Below are 18,770 nucleotides of genomic sequence, written 5' to 3'. Positions count from 1 at the left end.
TAGAGAGAGAATTCATTTACCTCACAAGCAAATATAAGATGAACCTATTTGATTTGCTCGTTTCTTCTATATGACAACAAAACAGAGGAGAGAGCATTTAAACAAAGACAGCCAGGAAGTACAGAGGGACAACAGACAAGTACCTGGTGGTGGCTGGGTCATGAGTTGGTTTCTAGCTTCTCAATTTCTGCCACTGACTGTGAAAATCACAATGCAAGCTGCAGCTACAAGAGTCTCTCTGCCCCCACGGTGGCTTTGCAGTGCAAGGTCAAGCCAGGTAGAGACCTGCCTGAGACTTGGAGAAGGGGTAGCCACACTGTAGGTGGGCAGGAAAGGCCCCCAGCTAACCACACCAATATTCTCACCACTGACTCATAGACAAAAGGGGTCAAACTGAGGCCCAAAAAAATGACTGCCTTCAGAATAGGATGGCAATTAGTTACTGGGGCCCAGGCTGCCCGCCACTCATCCCGCCCTCTCTGCCACGGAAGTAGCAGTATGCTAAAACTGGTCATATGGAGAGATGCTAGCACATAGGCAACGTGGACTCTTGCCCTCTCTGTTTTCCATATCTTCTATAACATGAACTCTTTGTTGATGATGGGTTTGATTTCTTTTATATCTTGATTTTTGTTTGTTTTGGGTTTTTGTTTTTTGTTTTTTGGGGTTTTTTTTGGTGACAAGGTCTTACATAGTGAGACTGTTCTCGAACAGACTATGTAGCCACAGAAGGCCTTGAACTTTTGATTCTCATGCCTCTGTGTCCCACGTACTAGGATTATAGGCATGGAGTGTCAATTCCACTGCATGTGGTGCTGAGGACCAAACCCAGGGCTCTGACATACTAGGCAGTCTACCAACCGAGGCACATCCATAAGCCCTGGAATCATTTTATAACTTTGGGAAAATCACACTTAGGAGGCAGCTAGAGCCATCTCTCTAGATCATCCCACGGCAGCAATTCCGTGACAAGAGACAGAGCAGGTTTGGCTTTCCTGTGAGCTCATCAGTACCCCTGCTTCCCTGAACTATGTCATGAGGCCGAGACCACACTGGAAGAAACAGGAAAAAGTGTCAAAGTCCCTAACAGGCAGGGGAGCACAAGCCCAAGCTCAAATGGCATCTTGTGATCCCACCTCAAGTACAACCAGAGCACACACCTAGAGGAGACACAGGCTCAGTGCAACTCCAAGTGACTGGAAATTGGTTCTGCTGACCAGGGATGCTTGGTAATATCAGAGGATGGGACCTTAGAAAGGAGACCACAAAACTCCCTCATTTATTCCAGTTCTATACGAGGCTAGTGGTAGGACACGACATCTTTCTGGTCTTTTCCTAATAGAGTTGGGAACCCTTTCAGAAACAAATCGACTCACAGAGATCCACCTGCCTCCGCCTCTGCCTCCAGAGTGCTGGGATTAAAGGTGTGCACCACTACCGCCTGGCAATATGTAGCGTAGGCCTCCTCAGCAATCCTACTGGCCTGTGCTACCACAACTGGTTATTTTGTTGTTGTTGTTGTTGCTTGAAAAAAAATAATGAATAGCTATATTTACGAGTTTTGAGTGTTCACTTGCGCCACAGCGCACACAGAGAGGTCAGAGGACAGCTTACTCAAGCCAGTCCTCTTCCCCACCATGTCAGTCCCAGGGGCCATCAAGCTTGGTGGCAAGCACCTCTACCTACTCTTGCCAGACCATGAGCAAGTTTAAAGTGACAGGAAGCCAGGCATGGTGTATACTTCTAATTCTGGCTCTTTGTAAGCTGATGCAGGAGGGTTGGGAGTTCAAGCCCAGCCTTCTTAGTGATCTCCATTCTTCAAATTCACAGCCAGTTTGGGTTTATGAAAAATAAAAGTAAAACGATAGGAACACTTCTCGACCAGGCTTTAGATGTGACACCCAACTCTCAAAGTACTTCTCCCTTGGCCTTAGACTTGATACCCCCAACTCTGTAAGGCTGTTCTCAGGGACTCCACCCTAATTCTGGATCACAGATCTTGGATTTCAACCTACTTCTCAGGTTCACTATCAGAGAAATTAAACTAAGGGCTTCTCAGCTCCTTCCCAGAACTGACCTAGCAAGTTTAATTTCTAGCAGAATAATGTCAATAACGGCTGTAGCCATTATTCTACCAGACCCAGATGCAAATCCAAGATGAGATATATCTTAGAAGAGCAGTTAAAAAGTCAATGGGGGGGGGGGGATGGGAGAAGAAAAGAGAGAGAGAGAGAGAGAGAGAGAGAGAGAGAGAGGGAGGCTTATTAAGAAGCCAAGAAGCTGGGTGTGGTGGCACACGCCTTTTATCCCAGCACTCAGGAGGCAGAGGCTGGCAGCTCTCTGAGTTGGAGGACAGCCTGGTCTACAAATTCCAGGACAGCCACAGCTACACAGAGAAAACCTGTCTCTCAGAGAAACCAAAACCAGACTAAACAAAGTCAACCAAGTGTGTAGGCAAGATGGCTCAGTGGGTATGAGCACTTCCCACACAAACCGACTGACCTGAGTTCAATCTCTGGATTCCATGGTGGAAGGAAAGTTATTCCTCAGAATTGTCCTGTCCTTCATACCTGTGCCACTGTACATGCATGCCCCCACACAGGCACCTACACACATGTATGCATTGCAAAATAATAAAGTCCTATCCCAGCCCGCAATACGCAGACGTAGATGGATCAGGAATTCAAGATGCGCATATGCTACAATAGTGTGTCTACACATAGTGTACAAACTAGTACTATAGTGCTTTATAGTGCTATAGCGTCAATCTCAGATTAAGAGAAAGAAAGAGCCGACAGTGGTGGTGCACGCCTTTAATCCCAGCACTCTGGGGAGGCAGAGACAGGCGGATTTCTGAAAAGAAAAGAAAAGAGAAGAGAAGAGAAGAGAAGAGAAGAGAAGAGAAGAGAAGAGAAAAGAGTAAAATCCCTCTAGCGCAAACAAAAAGAAAGACAAACCAATTACAAAACAGACAAAAACTATGCAGCTGTTCCTTTTTGTGCCTTTTTTATTTTATACATTATCAGTGTATTATGAATGCAGGCATGTATAAGCCATGGCACATGCATTTGTATTGAGCACAGGAGACAATTCTAAAGGATTGATTCTTTCTTTCTTCCATGGGTTTCTGGGGTCAAATTCAGATTTTCAGGCTTTATCCAGCAAGTGCTTTCACCCACCTAGCCATCTCAGCAGCCCTATAGGCATTTCTTGAGAGGTTTACAAAACAGTTAGGGCTGGGGAAGTAGTTAAGTTAGTAGGCTGCTTGCCTAGCATACATGGAACACTGGGTTTGGTCTCCAGAATTGCAAAAATTACATTTGAGCATGGCAGCAAAGCCTAAACTCTCAGGACCCAGGAGGTGAAGGCAGGAAGATCAGAAGTTCAGGAGTTCAAGATCATCCTTAGATACACAGTGGGCTTGAAAACAGCCTAAGCACATGAAAAGGTGCTGAGTGTCACTGGTCACTATGATGCCAACAAGCAGGCACGCCCATCGACAGAGGAGCAGATGGGCAAAGTGTGTCTTTCTGGATGCCTAGCTATAGCTACACTGTAAGGAATAACTCAGTCATAAAGAAGGAATGACACTCAGGCTCAAGCTACAACACATACCTTCAAACTATTTTTACACAAACAAGTCAGACACCATAGGACTCATATTGTAGGATTCAATTGATATAAAACTATCTAAAATAGGGCTGGAGAGATGACTCAGCGGTTAAGAGCACTGACTGCTCTTCTAGAGCTCATGACTTCAATTCCCAGCAACCACATGGTGGCTCACAACCATCTGTAATGGGATCCGATACCTTCTTCTGGTGTGTCTGAAGACAGCAATAGTGTACTCATATATACAAAATAAATCTTTTTTAAAATATCTAAAATAGGTATATTTTATAAACATATAATGAGGGGCTGGGAGCAAGAGAGAACTGCTGAGTTTTGGGCTTTTTGAGTTTTGTTTGAAACAGGGTCTCACTGTGTAGTCCTAGTTGGCTTAAAAACTTTATCCACCTGCTTCTGCCTCCTAAGTGCTGAGATTAAAGGTTGTGCTAGCACACTCAGATTGGAAATAATTATTATAATAGGATAATATTGTGACCCCAAGTAAAACCACTGAATTACACATTTAAACAAGATGAACAGGCCAGACACAATAGTACATCACTGTAATCCCAACACACAGGACAGTGACAGGTAGATCTCTGTAAATTCAAGGTCAGCCTAGTCTACACAGTGAGTTCTAGGATAACCAGAACTACCTAGTGAGACTCTGTCTTGAAAAAAGCAAAAAGCTTAGCCAGGCATAGCGGTGCACACCTTTTGTCCCAGCACCCAGGAGGCAAAAGCAGGCAGAACTGAGTCTGAGGCCCTCCTAGTCTAAAGAGAGCAAGCTCTAGGACAGCCAGGACTACAGAGAGAAATCCTTGTCTCAAAAAGGGAAAGAGAGAGAGAGAGAGAGAGAGAGAGAGAGAGAGAGAGCAAACAAACTGAAGTGGGCAAGCCGGCACATTTCATGTTGAAGGTCTTGAGCACACAGTCAGCCCTTACAGCCGAGCCAGAGAGCACGAGAGTGGGCCGGCTCTCCCTGGTAAGACAAGTCAGGCCTGGCACAGAGCTCGACGGCAAGTGTCGGAGCAGTCTGTACTCTGGCCTTGTGTCAGGGCCAGAAACAAGAAGCCCCTCTCTGCTTGAGCAGAGCAAATGCGAACAATGAAGAACACAAACCCCGCTCTTCTCACTGGCTCTCGATTTCCTCTCAGAGGGAAGATGGATCTTATGGGTCACTAAATCCTTGGACACCTTAAATAATGACCGCATAAGGTGCAGGATGTCTTTGGCTACAGGACTTGCTCTGGGTAGTTGTGGGAGGCTGAAAACCCACCTTCTCTGATTTAAAATAAAATAAAAAAGATCATGTTTGGTGGTGGTAAACACCTTTAAACCTATCTGAGGCAGAGGCAGGTGTACCAATTAAGGTTCCCTCCTCTCAGCCGGGCGGTGGTGGAGCACGCCTGTAATCCCAACACTCAGGAGGCAGAGGCAGGTGGATTTCTGAGTTTGAGGCCAGCCTGGTCTACAGAGTGAGTTCCAGGACAGCCAGGGCTGAGGACAGAGAGAACCTGTCTGGGATAGGGGTGGGGGTGGGGGAGGGGGGAAACAAATCCAAAAAACCAATAAAATAAAATAAATAAAATAAAATAAAACAAAAGGGTTCCCTCCTCTCTGATGACTGTGTTCTGATGACTAGGTGTCTTGTGTTAACTGATAAACTAGCCAGCACACTGACCAAAACTAAAATGTCCTGAAATCTTAAGATACCTTCTAAGACAAGAATAGAGGCAGGACAGGGGTAGAGAACTTGGCCCCCTCCCAAAGTCCTACATGGTCCAGGGCATCTTGTTCCGATATCTGGGTGACAGGAGGCTACTCACTGCTCTATCATCAAGTCCTCCAATCCTTGCAAGTCAGCCATGACTCCACATTTTGGTCACAACAAAAAACACAGTTAATCGTGAAGCTATGAAGACATTTTATATGGATTCTGAGAGGCAGAGAAACATCCTTGCACTGGGATCAGCTACGTCTTCTCTCAGACACCAGTCTTTCTCAACTTGATCCTTGGCCACACAAAGACCCCCTCCAAGACTCTACTCTTTCCAGCAGTCTGGAAACTCACACTCTCTGCTCAGCATGGCAAACCCTGGCTTGCCTTCTAACTGGGATTCTCCCCTTTGTACTGACCCATGTACAGAAATAAATCAAGTATTCTGGAGACGGAAGAAGCAAAAGGAGGACAGTCTAGGAATTTCCCTGGAGGCTGACCTTTGACCAAGGAAGATTTAATTTATAAAGGACCCAAGGAGCCAGGGTGTGGTGCTGTGTGCCTTTAACCCAGCACTCTGGAGGCAAAAGCAGGTGGATCTCAATGAGTTTGAGGTCAGCCTGGTCTACACAGCTTGGTCCGGGCCAGCCAAAGCTACACAGTAAACAAAACAAAACAAAACCCTACCATCACCACTCATGGGGCAGTGAGATGGCTCAGGGTATAGAGGAGCTTGCTGCCAAGCCTGCTAACCCAAGTTCTATTGCCAGGACTCACAGGGTAGAGAAGAACCTATTTTTACAAGCTGCCTCTGACCTCCATGTATAAGGTATAATGCAAACACACACACACACATATACACACACACACATACACACAAACACACAGAGTAAAATAAATGTTAACCTAAAAAATTCAAAAGCTGATGGCAGTACATGCTTTTAATCCCAACACCTGAGTGGCAGAGGCAGGCAGATATCTGGGTCCAAGGCCAGCCTGGTCTACACAGCAAGTTCCAGGACATCCAGGCTACACAGAGAAACCCTGTCTCATAAAACAAAAAGCAATAAAATAAAATAAAATCCAAGAGCCATAGAGATGACTCACTGCCAAGTCTGAAGACCCGAGTTCAATCCCAGGGCCTACCCAGCAGAAGGAAAAGAAAGGAAGGACAAACTCTTGTAAGCTGACCCTGACATCCACATGTCTATCTGGGCACATGGGTAATAACCCCCCAAAGAAAATCACAATTTTTTTAAATTTTAAAGTGTTCTTACTCCCCATTCTGAGTTCTGTTTTTGTTTTTGAGACAAGGTTTCTCTGTATAGCCCTCCATTCTGAGTTCTTGTATAGATGCAGGCGTCGACTTATAAGGAGGAGTCCCCACTAGAAAAATGGATCCCAGCTTCCTCAACCCAGGCCAGAGCTACTTCCCAAGATGTCCAAACTAGTTTCCCCTTCAGCAAAGGTAAGACATTTATCACCCCAAGAAGCTCCAGAGCCCAAGTATTCCATATATCCAGAGACGGCACAGAATCTGTACCTGAGGAACTACGCAGCCTAAAGCTCAGCAGCCACTCCTGAGTCAGGGACGACAGGACCCCACTGCTGGCACTGCCTACGCATGCTCTGAGCAAGGACAGGACCCGTTCGTTCCTCGGGGCAGAGGGTGAGGCCTTAGCCAGTTCTCAGATGAGCAAATACTCAACAGCACTGAGCCACACGCAGAGGCCAGAGGGGGAGGGGCTCCAGAATGAGAGGACCAAGAAGGTGACAGGTAAGATCTTTTTTTTAAAAAGATGTATTTATAGCCGGGCGGTGGTGGTGCACACCTGTAATCCCAGCACTTGGGAGGCAGAGGCAGGCAGATTTCTAAATTCGAGGCCAGCCTGGTCTACAGAGTGAGTTCTAGGACAGCCAAGGCTACACAGAGAAACCCTGTCTCAAAAAAAAACCAAAAAAAAAAAAAAAGTATTTATTTTATGTATATGAGTACACTGTTACTGTCTTCAGACACACCAGAAGAGGGCATCAGTTCCCATTACAGATGATTGTGAACCACCATGTGGTTTCTGGGAATTGAACTCAGGACCTCTGGAAGAGCAGTCAGTGCTCTCCTCCCCACCCCCTGGGTTTCTCTGTGTAGCCCTGGCTGTCCTGGAACTCACTCTGTAGAGTAGATCAGGCTGGCCTCGAACTCAGAAACCTGCCTACCTCTGCCTCACAAGCGCTGAGGTGGCGCCCCCACTGCCTGGCACAGTCAGTGCTTTTAAGGGCTGAACCATCTCTCCAGCCCCAATAGGTAAGATCTTAATAAAGTGACTCTCGGTCTCCATTAAAAATTATTTTGAGTGATCCTAACACATGAGAGGGAAATATTTGGGCATAAAACATAGGACGGCACTGTCTTTCAAAGAGAAGCTGGCAAAACCAAACCATCAGACGAGGACAATGTAAGCATCGAGTCACTCGACCTCTGAGACAGAGAAAGGACCATGCTAAGAGAAAACTCTGCTCCAGGTGAAGGACCTAAAGGCACAGGCCCACATGGACCAGACTCTCAGCAGAGGCCTGGTAGACCAGACTAGACAAGACTTCTGCCCTAGCCAGTCAGTACACACCACTGCCCTCAAAACAAAGTCCGTGATCCTTGGCCACAATACACAAGGGTTTCCATTTGGCCCCTACTTAACTCTGCCCTGGGCCCCAATTTTTCCAAACAAACTTGGTCTCTCTGTGGAGCCCCAAGCTAGCCTTGAAGCCAAGCTGGGTTCAAGCTTTCGATATTCCTGCCTCTGCTACCTTATCGCAAGAATTACAAGCTTAAGCCTCCACGCCCAGGACAGCCTACATCTTTTCATGTGTCTTCTGCCCAAAGCATCTGTTTCTCGATTTGTTTATCTGAGCATTCCAGCTGTTCTTTGCGATTTTCATCACCATCTCTTCTGCAACTGTCCCCTCAACTCAGAGGTGCAGAAAGAGATCTAAGGCCTGGACCAACCTAGATAGGGTCCATAACATGGGCTAACAGTTCCTATGCTCCTGTGAGGTCACTTGTAGGGGTCTATCTCTCATCTCTAAACGGGCGTCATGCCTGTGCTCCTGGACACAGCCTGTCCCAACCCTAGGACAATCAATGTTCATCCTGGCTTATAGTATGGATGGGTGGGTGTACTGCTACTCAACCAAGCAAATGAGAGATGGCTGACTATAACCTAAGGTCCTTACTCAGAGCCCTAGCTGAATACCACTCCACCAGTGCTCCCTACACCCCCTAGTGCTCTAGCCTGAGTCTGCTGTTCTACCGACCATCACATGTCAGGAGGCCTCTGCCACTAGGATGATGTTACAGTCTATTTTGAGGGTCACACTGAAGCATCTGTCAGCCAGGACAACCACACCCTCCATGTGTCATCATAAAAAGCTGGAGACATCCACAGGTTCAGAAAGTCGTTCTGGGAAACCCAGATGTCCCTTATCTCAGAGGGGCACCCCTGCCAGGGCCTGAGACATCTCCTCACACTATCTGACCTGCTCCCCAGGCTCACAGCTCTGATGACTTAGCAAAATTCAGCTAAAGCCAATCAGTGTATGCCAAGCTCTTAGCTCGTCTACAGAGCCCTCCCTATAAACAGGAAGAGCCCAAACACCCAGCACCCTGGCATGAAGCTAATTACCCAAGAGAGGCACAGATCCACAGGTAGTGCCGTGCACACTGGAAAGTCCCACTCATCCCTCACTGAGGACCCAACTTTGCATCCTTCTGAGCAGGCCACAGGCTCCCTGAGGACAAGGCTAGTCTACGGCTGTCATTGCTTCTGCTCTATTGTATCTGGTACAATCGGGATGAAAAAAACAAAGCAGCAACAACAACAACAACAACAACAAAAAACTCTAGCCTCTAGCCGAGTGGTGGTGGTGGCGGTGGCAGTGGTGGTGGTGGTGGTGGTGGTGGCAGCGGCGGCGGCAGCGGCGGCGCAAGCCTTTAATCCCAGCACTTGGGAGGCAGAGGCAGGCGGATTTCTGAGTTCGCTTGTTTGAAGCCAGCTGAGCTACAAATCAAAGCTGTCTCAAAAGGATCACACTCAAAGCAGACAGACCAAACCTTTCTGTGAGGGGCTGGAGAGAGATCTCGTCAGCTAAAAGCATGGGTGCTCTTCCAGAGGACCTGAGTTTGATTCCCAGCACCCTTGTCAGGCAGGTTATGACTGCCTGGAACGCCAGGTCCAGGGGATCTGCTATCATGTTCTAGCCACCTCAAGTACTCACACATATACGCAAACACACACACACACACAAAATAATAAAATCACTTAAAAAACTTTCTGTAAAATCAAACCAGACTAGCTTAGAAAACAAAAGCACTTCTTTCTGATGAACCAAATGGGTTAATAAATACCATAGGAACCCACATCTCTACAGAAAGATAGATTTACAGATTCGATGGAAAAATGAGTCAGTTGAGCCCAGCAAACAGCCTGGCCTGCTTCTCTAGCCTCTGAGCACTCTCCCTGACACGGTGATCCTGTGAGGATGTTCCTTCACACCAACCCAGAGAAGACATGCACTAGCAGCCATAATGGGAAGTCAGCAGCTGCTCAGAGAGTCTGGGATCAGGCAAGGACATCTGACAGGTGAGGCTATTGCACATCTTAAGCCCTGCAGCGAGGGCAGGCCACCAAACATCTCAGGGACTCACCCACAAAACAAGTCTATCATCATTTGCTCCCGTCATTTTCTAGAGGTGCTCAAATGAGACAACCCAGGAAGGCTACAAACCCAATAGCTAGGGCTGCGGTTAGCGCAGAAATACACCTTCAGCATCGACAGAAGAGGCACTGTCAGCCTGTTGGCCCCCTCAAAAACCGACCCTGAGATGGAGTTCTGTACACACTCAGGGCTACATGGAGAAACCCTGTCCTGAAAAACAAAAAAAGAAAAAGAAAAACCTAACCTATACTATGTGGCTCATACCAACAACTGGCTATATCTCAGCCACAAGAAGCCCTTCAGGGATTCCAGAAAGCAGCCCTAGGGAGTTATATACCCACTGCCATCTTACTGCTTTAGCTGTCTGTCAACTGAAGCAAGCCACTATAGACACACACAAATGATTTTATAAAATTGAGCCTTCTAAGCCGGGCAGTGGCACACGCCTGAAATCCCAGCACTTGGGAGGCAGAGGCAGGCGGATTTCTGAGTTCGAGACCAGCCTGGTCTAGAGTTCATCCCAGGATAGCCAGGGCTATACAGAGAAACCCTGTCTCGAAAAAACTAAATCTAAAAAAAAAAAAAAAAAAAATTGAGCCTTCTAGATAAACTCAACAAGTGTATTCAAGATATGTAAAAAATACCAAGACTAGGTCCCATACCGAGTAGGCAGGTCAGTTGGTAGAGTACCTGCCTACTATCTATGAAGCCCAGGGTACATACAATTCCCAGCACTGTCTACATCAGGTGGGGTGGCATGTGTCTTTTACTCTGGCACTGGGGAAGTAAAGGCTGGAGGATCATGAGTTCTAGGTCATTGTCTGTCATATAACAAGTTATAAGCCGGCCTGGCAGACATGAAGCTGTGTTATTTAAAAAGAAAAACAAATGCTGGGAAAAATACTCTTTGTTTCATTGAGACAGGATCTCATTACGTAGCCCTGGTTGATCTGGGATTTGCCATGGAGACCAGCCTGTCTGCCTCAGCTCCCAGCGTTGCAGATTATGGTGCATATCACTGTGCCGGGCTTTCGCCTTTTTTAGACTTGTAGACAACAGTCACACAGTCTAACACACAGCTTTCTTCAGCAAGAGCCACTGAAACCTAAAAGGCCAGCTGAAGGGATCCAGATCTTTAAGTTCAAATACTCCCCTTCTGATAGCCTGCTTTTGTCTCCCAGTAGCTCAGCCCTTATCTATGAAAAAGGGCCACAGAGAAAAGATCCATTTTCCTCCCTACAAGTTGAAGAAACACACCCATCAGTCTCCGTGGCAATATCTGAGTCCAACACCACATCTCAGTCAACACTGTAACTATTTTTTAGGTGTTTGTTTTAAGAGGTCATTCTCATTGACACTGATTTAAACACATTAAGTGTGTTTTGTCAGACGGTGGAAAGAAATACTAAAGTCTTAAGTCTTCCAGCAAATCTAAGTTTCCTATCTGCAAATGAAGCAAATGGGAATGAAAGTTAAAGATGCAACAGATTCCCTTGATTAAAATTCTGAAATCGGGGGCTGGAGAGATGGCTCAGCAGTTAAGAGCACTGACTGCTCTTCCAGAGGTCCTGAGTTCAATTCCCAGCAACTATATGTGGCTCACAACCATCTGTAATGGGATCTGATGCCCTCTTCTGGTGTGTCTGAAGAAAGGGACAGTGCACTCACATACATAAAATAAATAAATAAATCTTTAAAAAAAAAAAACAAACTAAAATCACTGAATGTTAAGGTTAAAGGCAGTTTAGATGCTCACCGAACTCCCCAGAGTGACTATGAAGAGACTCAAGCCCCCAGATCTGCTGAAGCCCACAGCCCCTCCCAGGCCAGGCTGTCACAAAGTCACTGAGAAAGCAAGCAAGGCTCTAACCCCAACAGTCCTACCCCAGACTCGGCCTCTTTTTTTTGTTTTTTATTCTGTTTTGAGACAGGGTCTGACGAAATAATCCTGGCTGTCCTGGGACACACTCTGTAGACCAGGCTGGCCTCTACAGAGATCTGCCTACCTCTGCCAACTCCCCTCCCCCCCAGTGCTAGGATTACAGCTGTGCATCACCACTCTCACTTCAGGCTCAGCCTCCAAACCTGGCACACACAACCTAAGTGAGACAGTTGTTAGGAGACATAAATGCTCAAAAATGCACACTCAGGTCCACATGAATGTCACTGATAGGGTTTGCAATTCTCCCATAACAAACCTAAGAAAACTTGTCCCTTAGCCAGGTGATGGTGGCACATGCCTTTAATTCCAGCACTCATAAGGCAGAGGCAGCGAGATCTCTCTGAGTTCAAGGCCAGCCTGGTCTACAGAGCAAGCTCCAGGACAGTCAGGGTTATACAGAGAACCTCCCCACCCCCACCCCCACCCCCACTCCCACCCCCACCCCCACCCCCTGCGCTAAAAAAAGAGAAAAGAAAAAAAGAAAAAAAAAGAAAAAAGGAAAAGGAAAAATTGAAAGCTTGTTTCAAATTAGTTACAGTCACATGATGGAATAGCTTGGGACACCTGTTTCCTTACAATTACTAGAGGGAAAAGAAGACTGGAGGAATAAGGAAAAGAAGAGAAAACATCCCCTCTGATGCCTCGTGTCTGCTTAGGTCACCCTAAAATAGGGAGTCTCCCTAATGCTGACTTTAATAAGACCTTCCTAAAGCTGGTCCAACTGGTGTTCAAGTCCTTGGACTGAAAAACAAGTTTATGAGCAGCAAGGTCACCTGACGCTGACCGTGTGTACACTGTTTATCCAGATGACAGTGGCCATCACAGCTTTGATGAATGCTACACAGACTCGACTATCCCTTTGAAGCTTACTGAGGCCTCTACTTGACTCAATGCCATAAAAAGGAACCTTGACTTCGAAAGGAGGGAAGTCACAAAGACCACATGCTAGCAGGGGAAACCCCATTTGCCCTCTGAATTGTTAATGTAAACTTGTTACTTACAAGCCTGATCTATGACTATCTAATTACAATACTAAAAAAAAGAGCCCTCTGCTCTACCTACAAGGTGCCTACTGCTCTCAAAGCCCACTGTTTAGACCAGATCGTGTCTCTAGTCAGAGGAGAGGTAGCCCAGATCCAAGTGGGTCAGCAGGCTAACATCGGTCCCTGATACTAGTTCTGGCGCTTCAAACTTTGACAACAGGGATCATCAGTTCTATGTTGAGGAGGGAAAGGGATAGTAAAGAAGGCTTACCCATCTCTTCCTTTGCTGACAATCTTTACTTCAAAATAGTAAATACCACAGGCTGCTGGGATGGGGTGGGTGGCACGTACAGAGGCTGCATCTTTGTGATTTTTGCCATGACCTGATGTAAAAGCCAAGGAAGGAATGTCAACACCAGAAAATGCAAATGGAGGCTTCCTTCTTCTCTATGCCATGGTAACTTCAACCCTCCCTGGCCAGAAGAAGTTCTTGTACTCTCCGAGGAATAATAAGACAACTGAGTAAGCACTTAAGCCTCCCCACTTTTGCACATCTTTATCCCCATCCAACAGTCCGGACAGAGATACCGTCCTCCATAACAACAAAACAAGGGTAGATAGATACAGGCAATAGAAGTGTGTGAGACATACTGAAATATCTGTCTCTCCAGAATCCAAACAGCCCAGCCTGGAGCCCAGAGGAAGGAAGGGGCAGAAATGGAAGTCACAGTCAACAACAACTTTAGCACACAACCCCTAGCCCAGTCCGGGATGACTGGCAGGCAGGCAGCCCATTCACCTACTGTGACAATGTTACCACCTCTTTTTGCAAACATTACTAAAACTAAACCGTGTTAAAGGGCCTAGCATAAGTTGGAGCCAGCTCAGGAAAGAAGGGTGGCCCTGAAGTGGAAGGTCTTGTCCAACACTGGTTTTGGGCATTTAATGTAGTTGCCTCTGAGTCGGGTATTTAGGAACACAGCAAAGGAAGCGGATAAACCCCGGCCTGGCCAACCCCTCTACTCTGGACGTTCCGCTGGGCTAAGGCCCAACTCTCAGAAAACCCCGGCAAAGAAAGGGATAATGGGCACAGCCTCCCTGCAGGCGTTCTGGACTTGTCTCCCAGCGGCCAGATCCGCTGATACCTTTGTAATGGACCCGGAGGTTTCCCTGGGAGAGGCCGATGTAGTTGTACTTGTCCTTGGGGCTCCAGGAGCGCGGCAGCGGCGTCTCATGTTGATTAACCGCAGGGTACAAGCGCTGCAGGCGCCGACTCAGTTCCTGCTCTCCAGGTGACGGTAGCCCACCCCCGGAGTCCCCACCGGAGGAGTCCCCAGCCTGCGGGTTCCCAGCTCCCGGGTCTGCCGTCGCCGCCGCCATCTTGGAGGGAGCTGCTATTGTGTCACTGGGGGCGGGGAGGAGTGCAACTAGATCTGCCTTGCTCAACCAATGGGCCGTGAGCATCCCAGGGTCGAAGGGAAACTGAGTCCAAGTTCGGGCAACCTTTCTTTGGACACTACTATACTTCGCCAGAATTAGACTACAAATCCCACAATGCAGAGCGCTGTAGAAGCTGGCCAACGCGAGCTCCTGAAGAACTTCGGAAGATGTAGTACACAACTGTTCACTCATAAGCCAGTATAACGAAGGCTCCGAACCACTGAGAACTACCATTCCCAGCTGGACAAGTGGCCAGACCTCGAAGCTCGCCTTCCTCGGCCACGGTCTCTGAGTATTCTCCTGCCTCAATTCTGTAGCTAATATCAAATTTGCTGCACTACTGGTTCTCAGAACACCCTATCCCCAGGTCCGGGTCTACCTTTACTGCTTGGCCTTTCTCCAGAGTGCTGGGGGGGGGGGGGGGGGCGGGGAGAGCTGGAGGCGTGGCGCAGCTGTGATCCCGCCCTCAACGCGGAGGCCGCTGGGGGCTGGTCCCCATGGCAACGGACTGTACACTACCGCAACGTCTCCAGCCTGCTTCTGCTCCAAAGTCATGGCCAACCCCCAGGCGCGGAACAGTTTCTCCAAGCCAAGGTAGCACCTGGCCGGGCTGAGGGTGGGGAGGACTTGAATATTTCCAGAAAGAAAAATGACTGCCGGGCGTGGTGTCGCACGCCTGTAGTCCCAGCACTTGGGAGGCAGAGGATTTCTGAGTTCGAGGCCAGCGTGAGTTCGAGGCCACTCAGTTTGACTACAGAGTGAGTTCCAGGACAGCCAGGGTTATACAGAGAAACCCTGTCTCGAATAACCAAAAAAAGAAAAAAGAAAAGAAAGAAAGAAAAGAAAAGAAAAATGACAGTGATCCAGATCGCTGCACTGTCTGTTGGTCTCTGTTCTTTGGGTTAGGATTTCAGAGCCACGGATTCAGCGATACAGTTGTAATAGAATTGGGGCTGACTCGTCAGCCTGGTAAGAACGTTAAGAGCTGCCGATTATCATTAGATACGTGATCTTAGATAAACACTGAAAAACCAAATGCCTTATAATTATATGTAAAATTCTCACCACAACAGACTCAGAATCTTCATTCATTAGGAAGCACAATGTAATTTCTATAAGCTGAAAAATATTAATTCACCATTCATGTAGTGACACAGTTTCCCTTATAGAGATGCAGCATGGGTTTCCTCCTTCTGACCTTAGAGAGGAAGATGGATAGACCAGAGCTTAGCACAGCAGAATGTAAGCAGAACCTGATAAAAGAGACCTTAGAGTTTTATATTTCCTTGGAGAATGTTCCTCCTCCTATGGGCTTTGTTCTCTTGCTACTTTAAGGGACTGTCTGTGAAGGTCACTCAATAAGAGGAAGTACTCCTGAGAACCCATTGCCTGGAGCCAACTATAACACTGAGTTTTCACCACCATTAAGATACAAATGTAGCTGGCGGTGGTGGCAGCGCAGGCCTGTAATCCCAGCACTCTGGGAGGCAGAGGCAAGCGGATTTCTGAGTTCGAGGCCAGCCTAGTCTACAGAGTGAGCTCCAGGACAGCCAGGGCTATACAGAGAAACCCTGTCTCGAAAAAAAACAAAAACAAACAAACAAAAAGATACAAATGTAAATATTTTGCATTCCTCCTTGAGAGTTGGTATTAAATCATTTTTTCAAAATAGGAGACTAGGGCTGGAGAGATGGCTCAGAGGGTTAAGAGCACTGACTGCTCTTCCAGAGGTCCTGAGTTCGATTCCCAGCAACCACATGGTAGCTTGCAACCATTTGTAATGGGATCTGATATCCTCTTCTGGTGTGTCTGAAGACAGCTACAGTGTACTCATAAAGTAAATAAGTATTTAAGTAAATAAATAAATAAAATGGAATCCTAGCTGGGCAGTAGTGACACATGCAGCACTTGGGAGGCAGAGGCAGGTGAATCTCTGAGTTCAAGGCCAGCTTGGTCTTGGTCTACAAAGTGAGTTCCAGAACACACACAGACACACAAAGACACACACAGACACACACACACACACATGGGCCTGAGAGATGATTCAGCAGGTTGAGGTAATCACAAGGAATGCGTGATTACCTCAACCTGATCCCCAGGTCCCACAAGGTAGAAGGACAAAAGTCATTCCACCGAGTTGTCCTTTAATCTTCCCTGTGTCCTGTGCCTCACACGTTAATGTTAATACAGGCATACTCACAGAAAGGAAGGAAGGAAGGAAGAGAGGGACAGAGGGAGGGAGGGACAAAGGGAAGGAGGGAGGGAAAGGAAAAAAAGTGGGGCTGGAGGAAGCTGCAGAGATGGCTCAGCAGGAAAGCTCTTTCAGAAGACCTGAGTTTGATTCCCAGTGTCCACATCAAGTGGTTCACAATCACCTGTAATTCCAGCTACAGGGGATGGATCTGACACCTCTGGTGTCTGTGGACACCTGTAGTCATGTGCTAACCCACATAATTAAAAATAATAAAAAATTAAAATATTAGAGTCTAGAGAGATGACTCAGTAGTTAAGAGCACTGGCTGGCAGCTCTTCTAGAAAATCTGAATGAGACCACCAGCACCCACAAGGTAGCTCTCAACTCTCTTAACTTTGGTTCCCAGGGATCCAATGTTCTCTTCTGCCCTCCAGGAGAAATAGTCATACACATAAAATAATAAAATAAAATTCAAAATAAGAAAAGTAGTTAGGGCCGGGCGGTGGTGGCGCATGCCTTTAATCCCAGCAACTGGGAGGTAGAGGCAGGCAGTTTTCTGAGTTAGAGGCCAGCTTGGTCTACAGAGTGAGTTCCAGGACAGCTAGGGCTACACAGAGAAACCCTGTCTTGGAAAAGAACCCCCCCCCAAAAAAAAAGTAGATGGCTCAGCGGTTAAGAGCACTGATTGTTCTTCCAGAGGTCCTGAGTTCAATTCCCAGCAACCACATGGTGGCCCACAACCATCTGTAATGAGATCTGATGCCCTCTTCGGGTGTGTCAGAAGAAAGTGGCTGTGTGCTTCACATGCATAAAATAAATAAATTCTTTTTTTTTAAAGATTTATTTATTTATTATATGTAAGTACACTGTAGCTGTCTTCAGACACCAGAAGAGGGCATAGATCTCCTTACAGATGATTGTGAGCCACCATGTGGGTGCTGGGATTTGAACTCATGACCTTTGGAAGAGCAGTTGGTACTCTTAGCCTCTAAGCCATCTCTTCAGCCCCAATAAATTCTTTAAAAAGAAAAGTAGTTAGAAATTAAAAATAAACTAATAAGTACCTATCTTAGGGTTTTACTGCATTGAACAGACACCATGACCAAGGCAAGTCTATTTTTTCCCTCAAGTTTATTTGTAAAAACAGCATAGGACACTGGTCATCTGTAAATAATGTGTAGGCAGGTATGTCACAGCAGTTCATATGTCTTCACATTAGCAGGAGCCTTTTCTAAGGCAACTTGTATAAAGGACAACATATATTTGGGGCTGGCTTACAGGTTCAGAGGTTCAGTCCATTATCATCAAGGCAGCATCCAGCCAGGTTAAGGAATGCCTGATTACCAGCCTGGTTTCTGTCATGATTTTCAAGGTAGTCCAGGATACTTAGAACCATGTCAAAATTAAGTTAAATAAATGAATAATTTTTTGAAACAGGGATAGTGACAAATCTTGAGGAAAAGGTATTAAGAGCCCAGTGAGCAGATTAAGTTGTTCTGCATCTTGTTGTTCTCCAATATGAGTCTTTTAAAAACAACAAAAGTCAGTTTTGGAAACCAAACCTGAATCTCATGCTATTAGGAAAGTCCTCTGCCATTGAGGTATATGCCCAGTTCCTCTAGTTTGTTTGTTTGCTTGTTTTGAGAGAGGATTTCACTATGTGCCCCTGATTGGCCTGGAACTCACTATGTGCCGGCCACAAACAAAGATATACCTGTCTCTGACTGCCAAGTGCTGGGATTTAAGGTTTGTGCCTAGCCCAACTCCCTTTCTGCCTTCTATCATGAGAGAATGTTGGAAAATTACCCAAGATGGCTTTAAACTTGCAATTCTCCTTCTTCAGCCTCCTAACCAGCTAGGATTCCAGGACTACTAGTCCATGATAGTCACAAACACATACATATTAGGTGACACCTGTCCTTTCCCATAAGTTGTTTGTCCACTTTCTTGGTTCATGTTTGTGTAATGTTAAGAGGCATTAAAAGACTAGGGTTGGGGGTCTCATGGCCCCATGAGAGTAGGCCTGAGGAATTCTGCAGAACAGTTTCCCAACTGAATTCACATGTTTGAGTAATACTAGTCTGACTTTTTATTTGTTTTCTTTTTTTTTCCCCTTTAGGTTTTTCGAAACAAGGTTTCTCCTTGTAGCTCTGGCTGTCCTGGAATTCTCTC

General features: G+C 46.5%; 1 protein-coding gene across 2 annotated transcripts in view; it reads right to left on the bottom strand.

The window, feature by feature from the left end:
- Positions 1-14,383, bottom strand: part of Ranbp10 (RAN binding protein 10) — a 58,177-nt gene extending 43,794 nt beyond the window's left edge. For both annotated transcript variants that reach the window (XM_052167257.1, XM_052167258.1), the window contains exons 1-2: positions 14,110-14,383; positions 13,236-13,347 (exon numbers count right to left, since the gene is read on the bottom strand). In XM_052167257.1, the coding sequence (XP_052023217.1) occupies positions 13,236-13,347; positions 14,110-14,344 (347 nt within the window). In that variant the 5' untranslated portion in view covers positions 14,345-14,383. The remainder of the gene's footprint in view (positions 1-13,235; positions 13,348-14,109) is intronic.
- Between the last annotated feature and the right edge of the window lie 4,387 nt (positions 14,384-18,770).

The sequence above is a fragment of the Apodemus sylvaticus genome, chromosome 21 (genome assembly GCF_947179515.1).
Source record: "Apodemus sylvaticus chromosome 21, mApoSyl1.1, whole genome shotgun sequence".
Classification (NCBI taxonomy): Eukaryota; Metazoa; Chordata; class Mammalia; order Rodentia; family Muridae; genus Apodemus; species Apodemus sylvaticus.
This window is presented reverse-complemented; position numbering and strand designations above follow the sequence as displayed.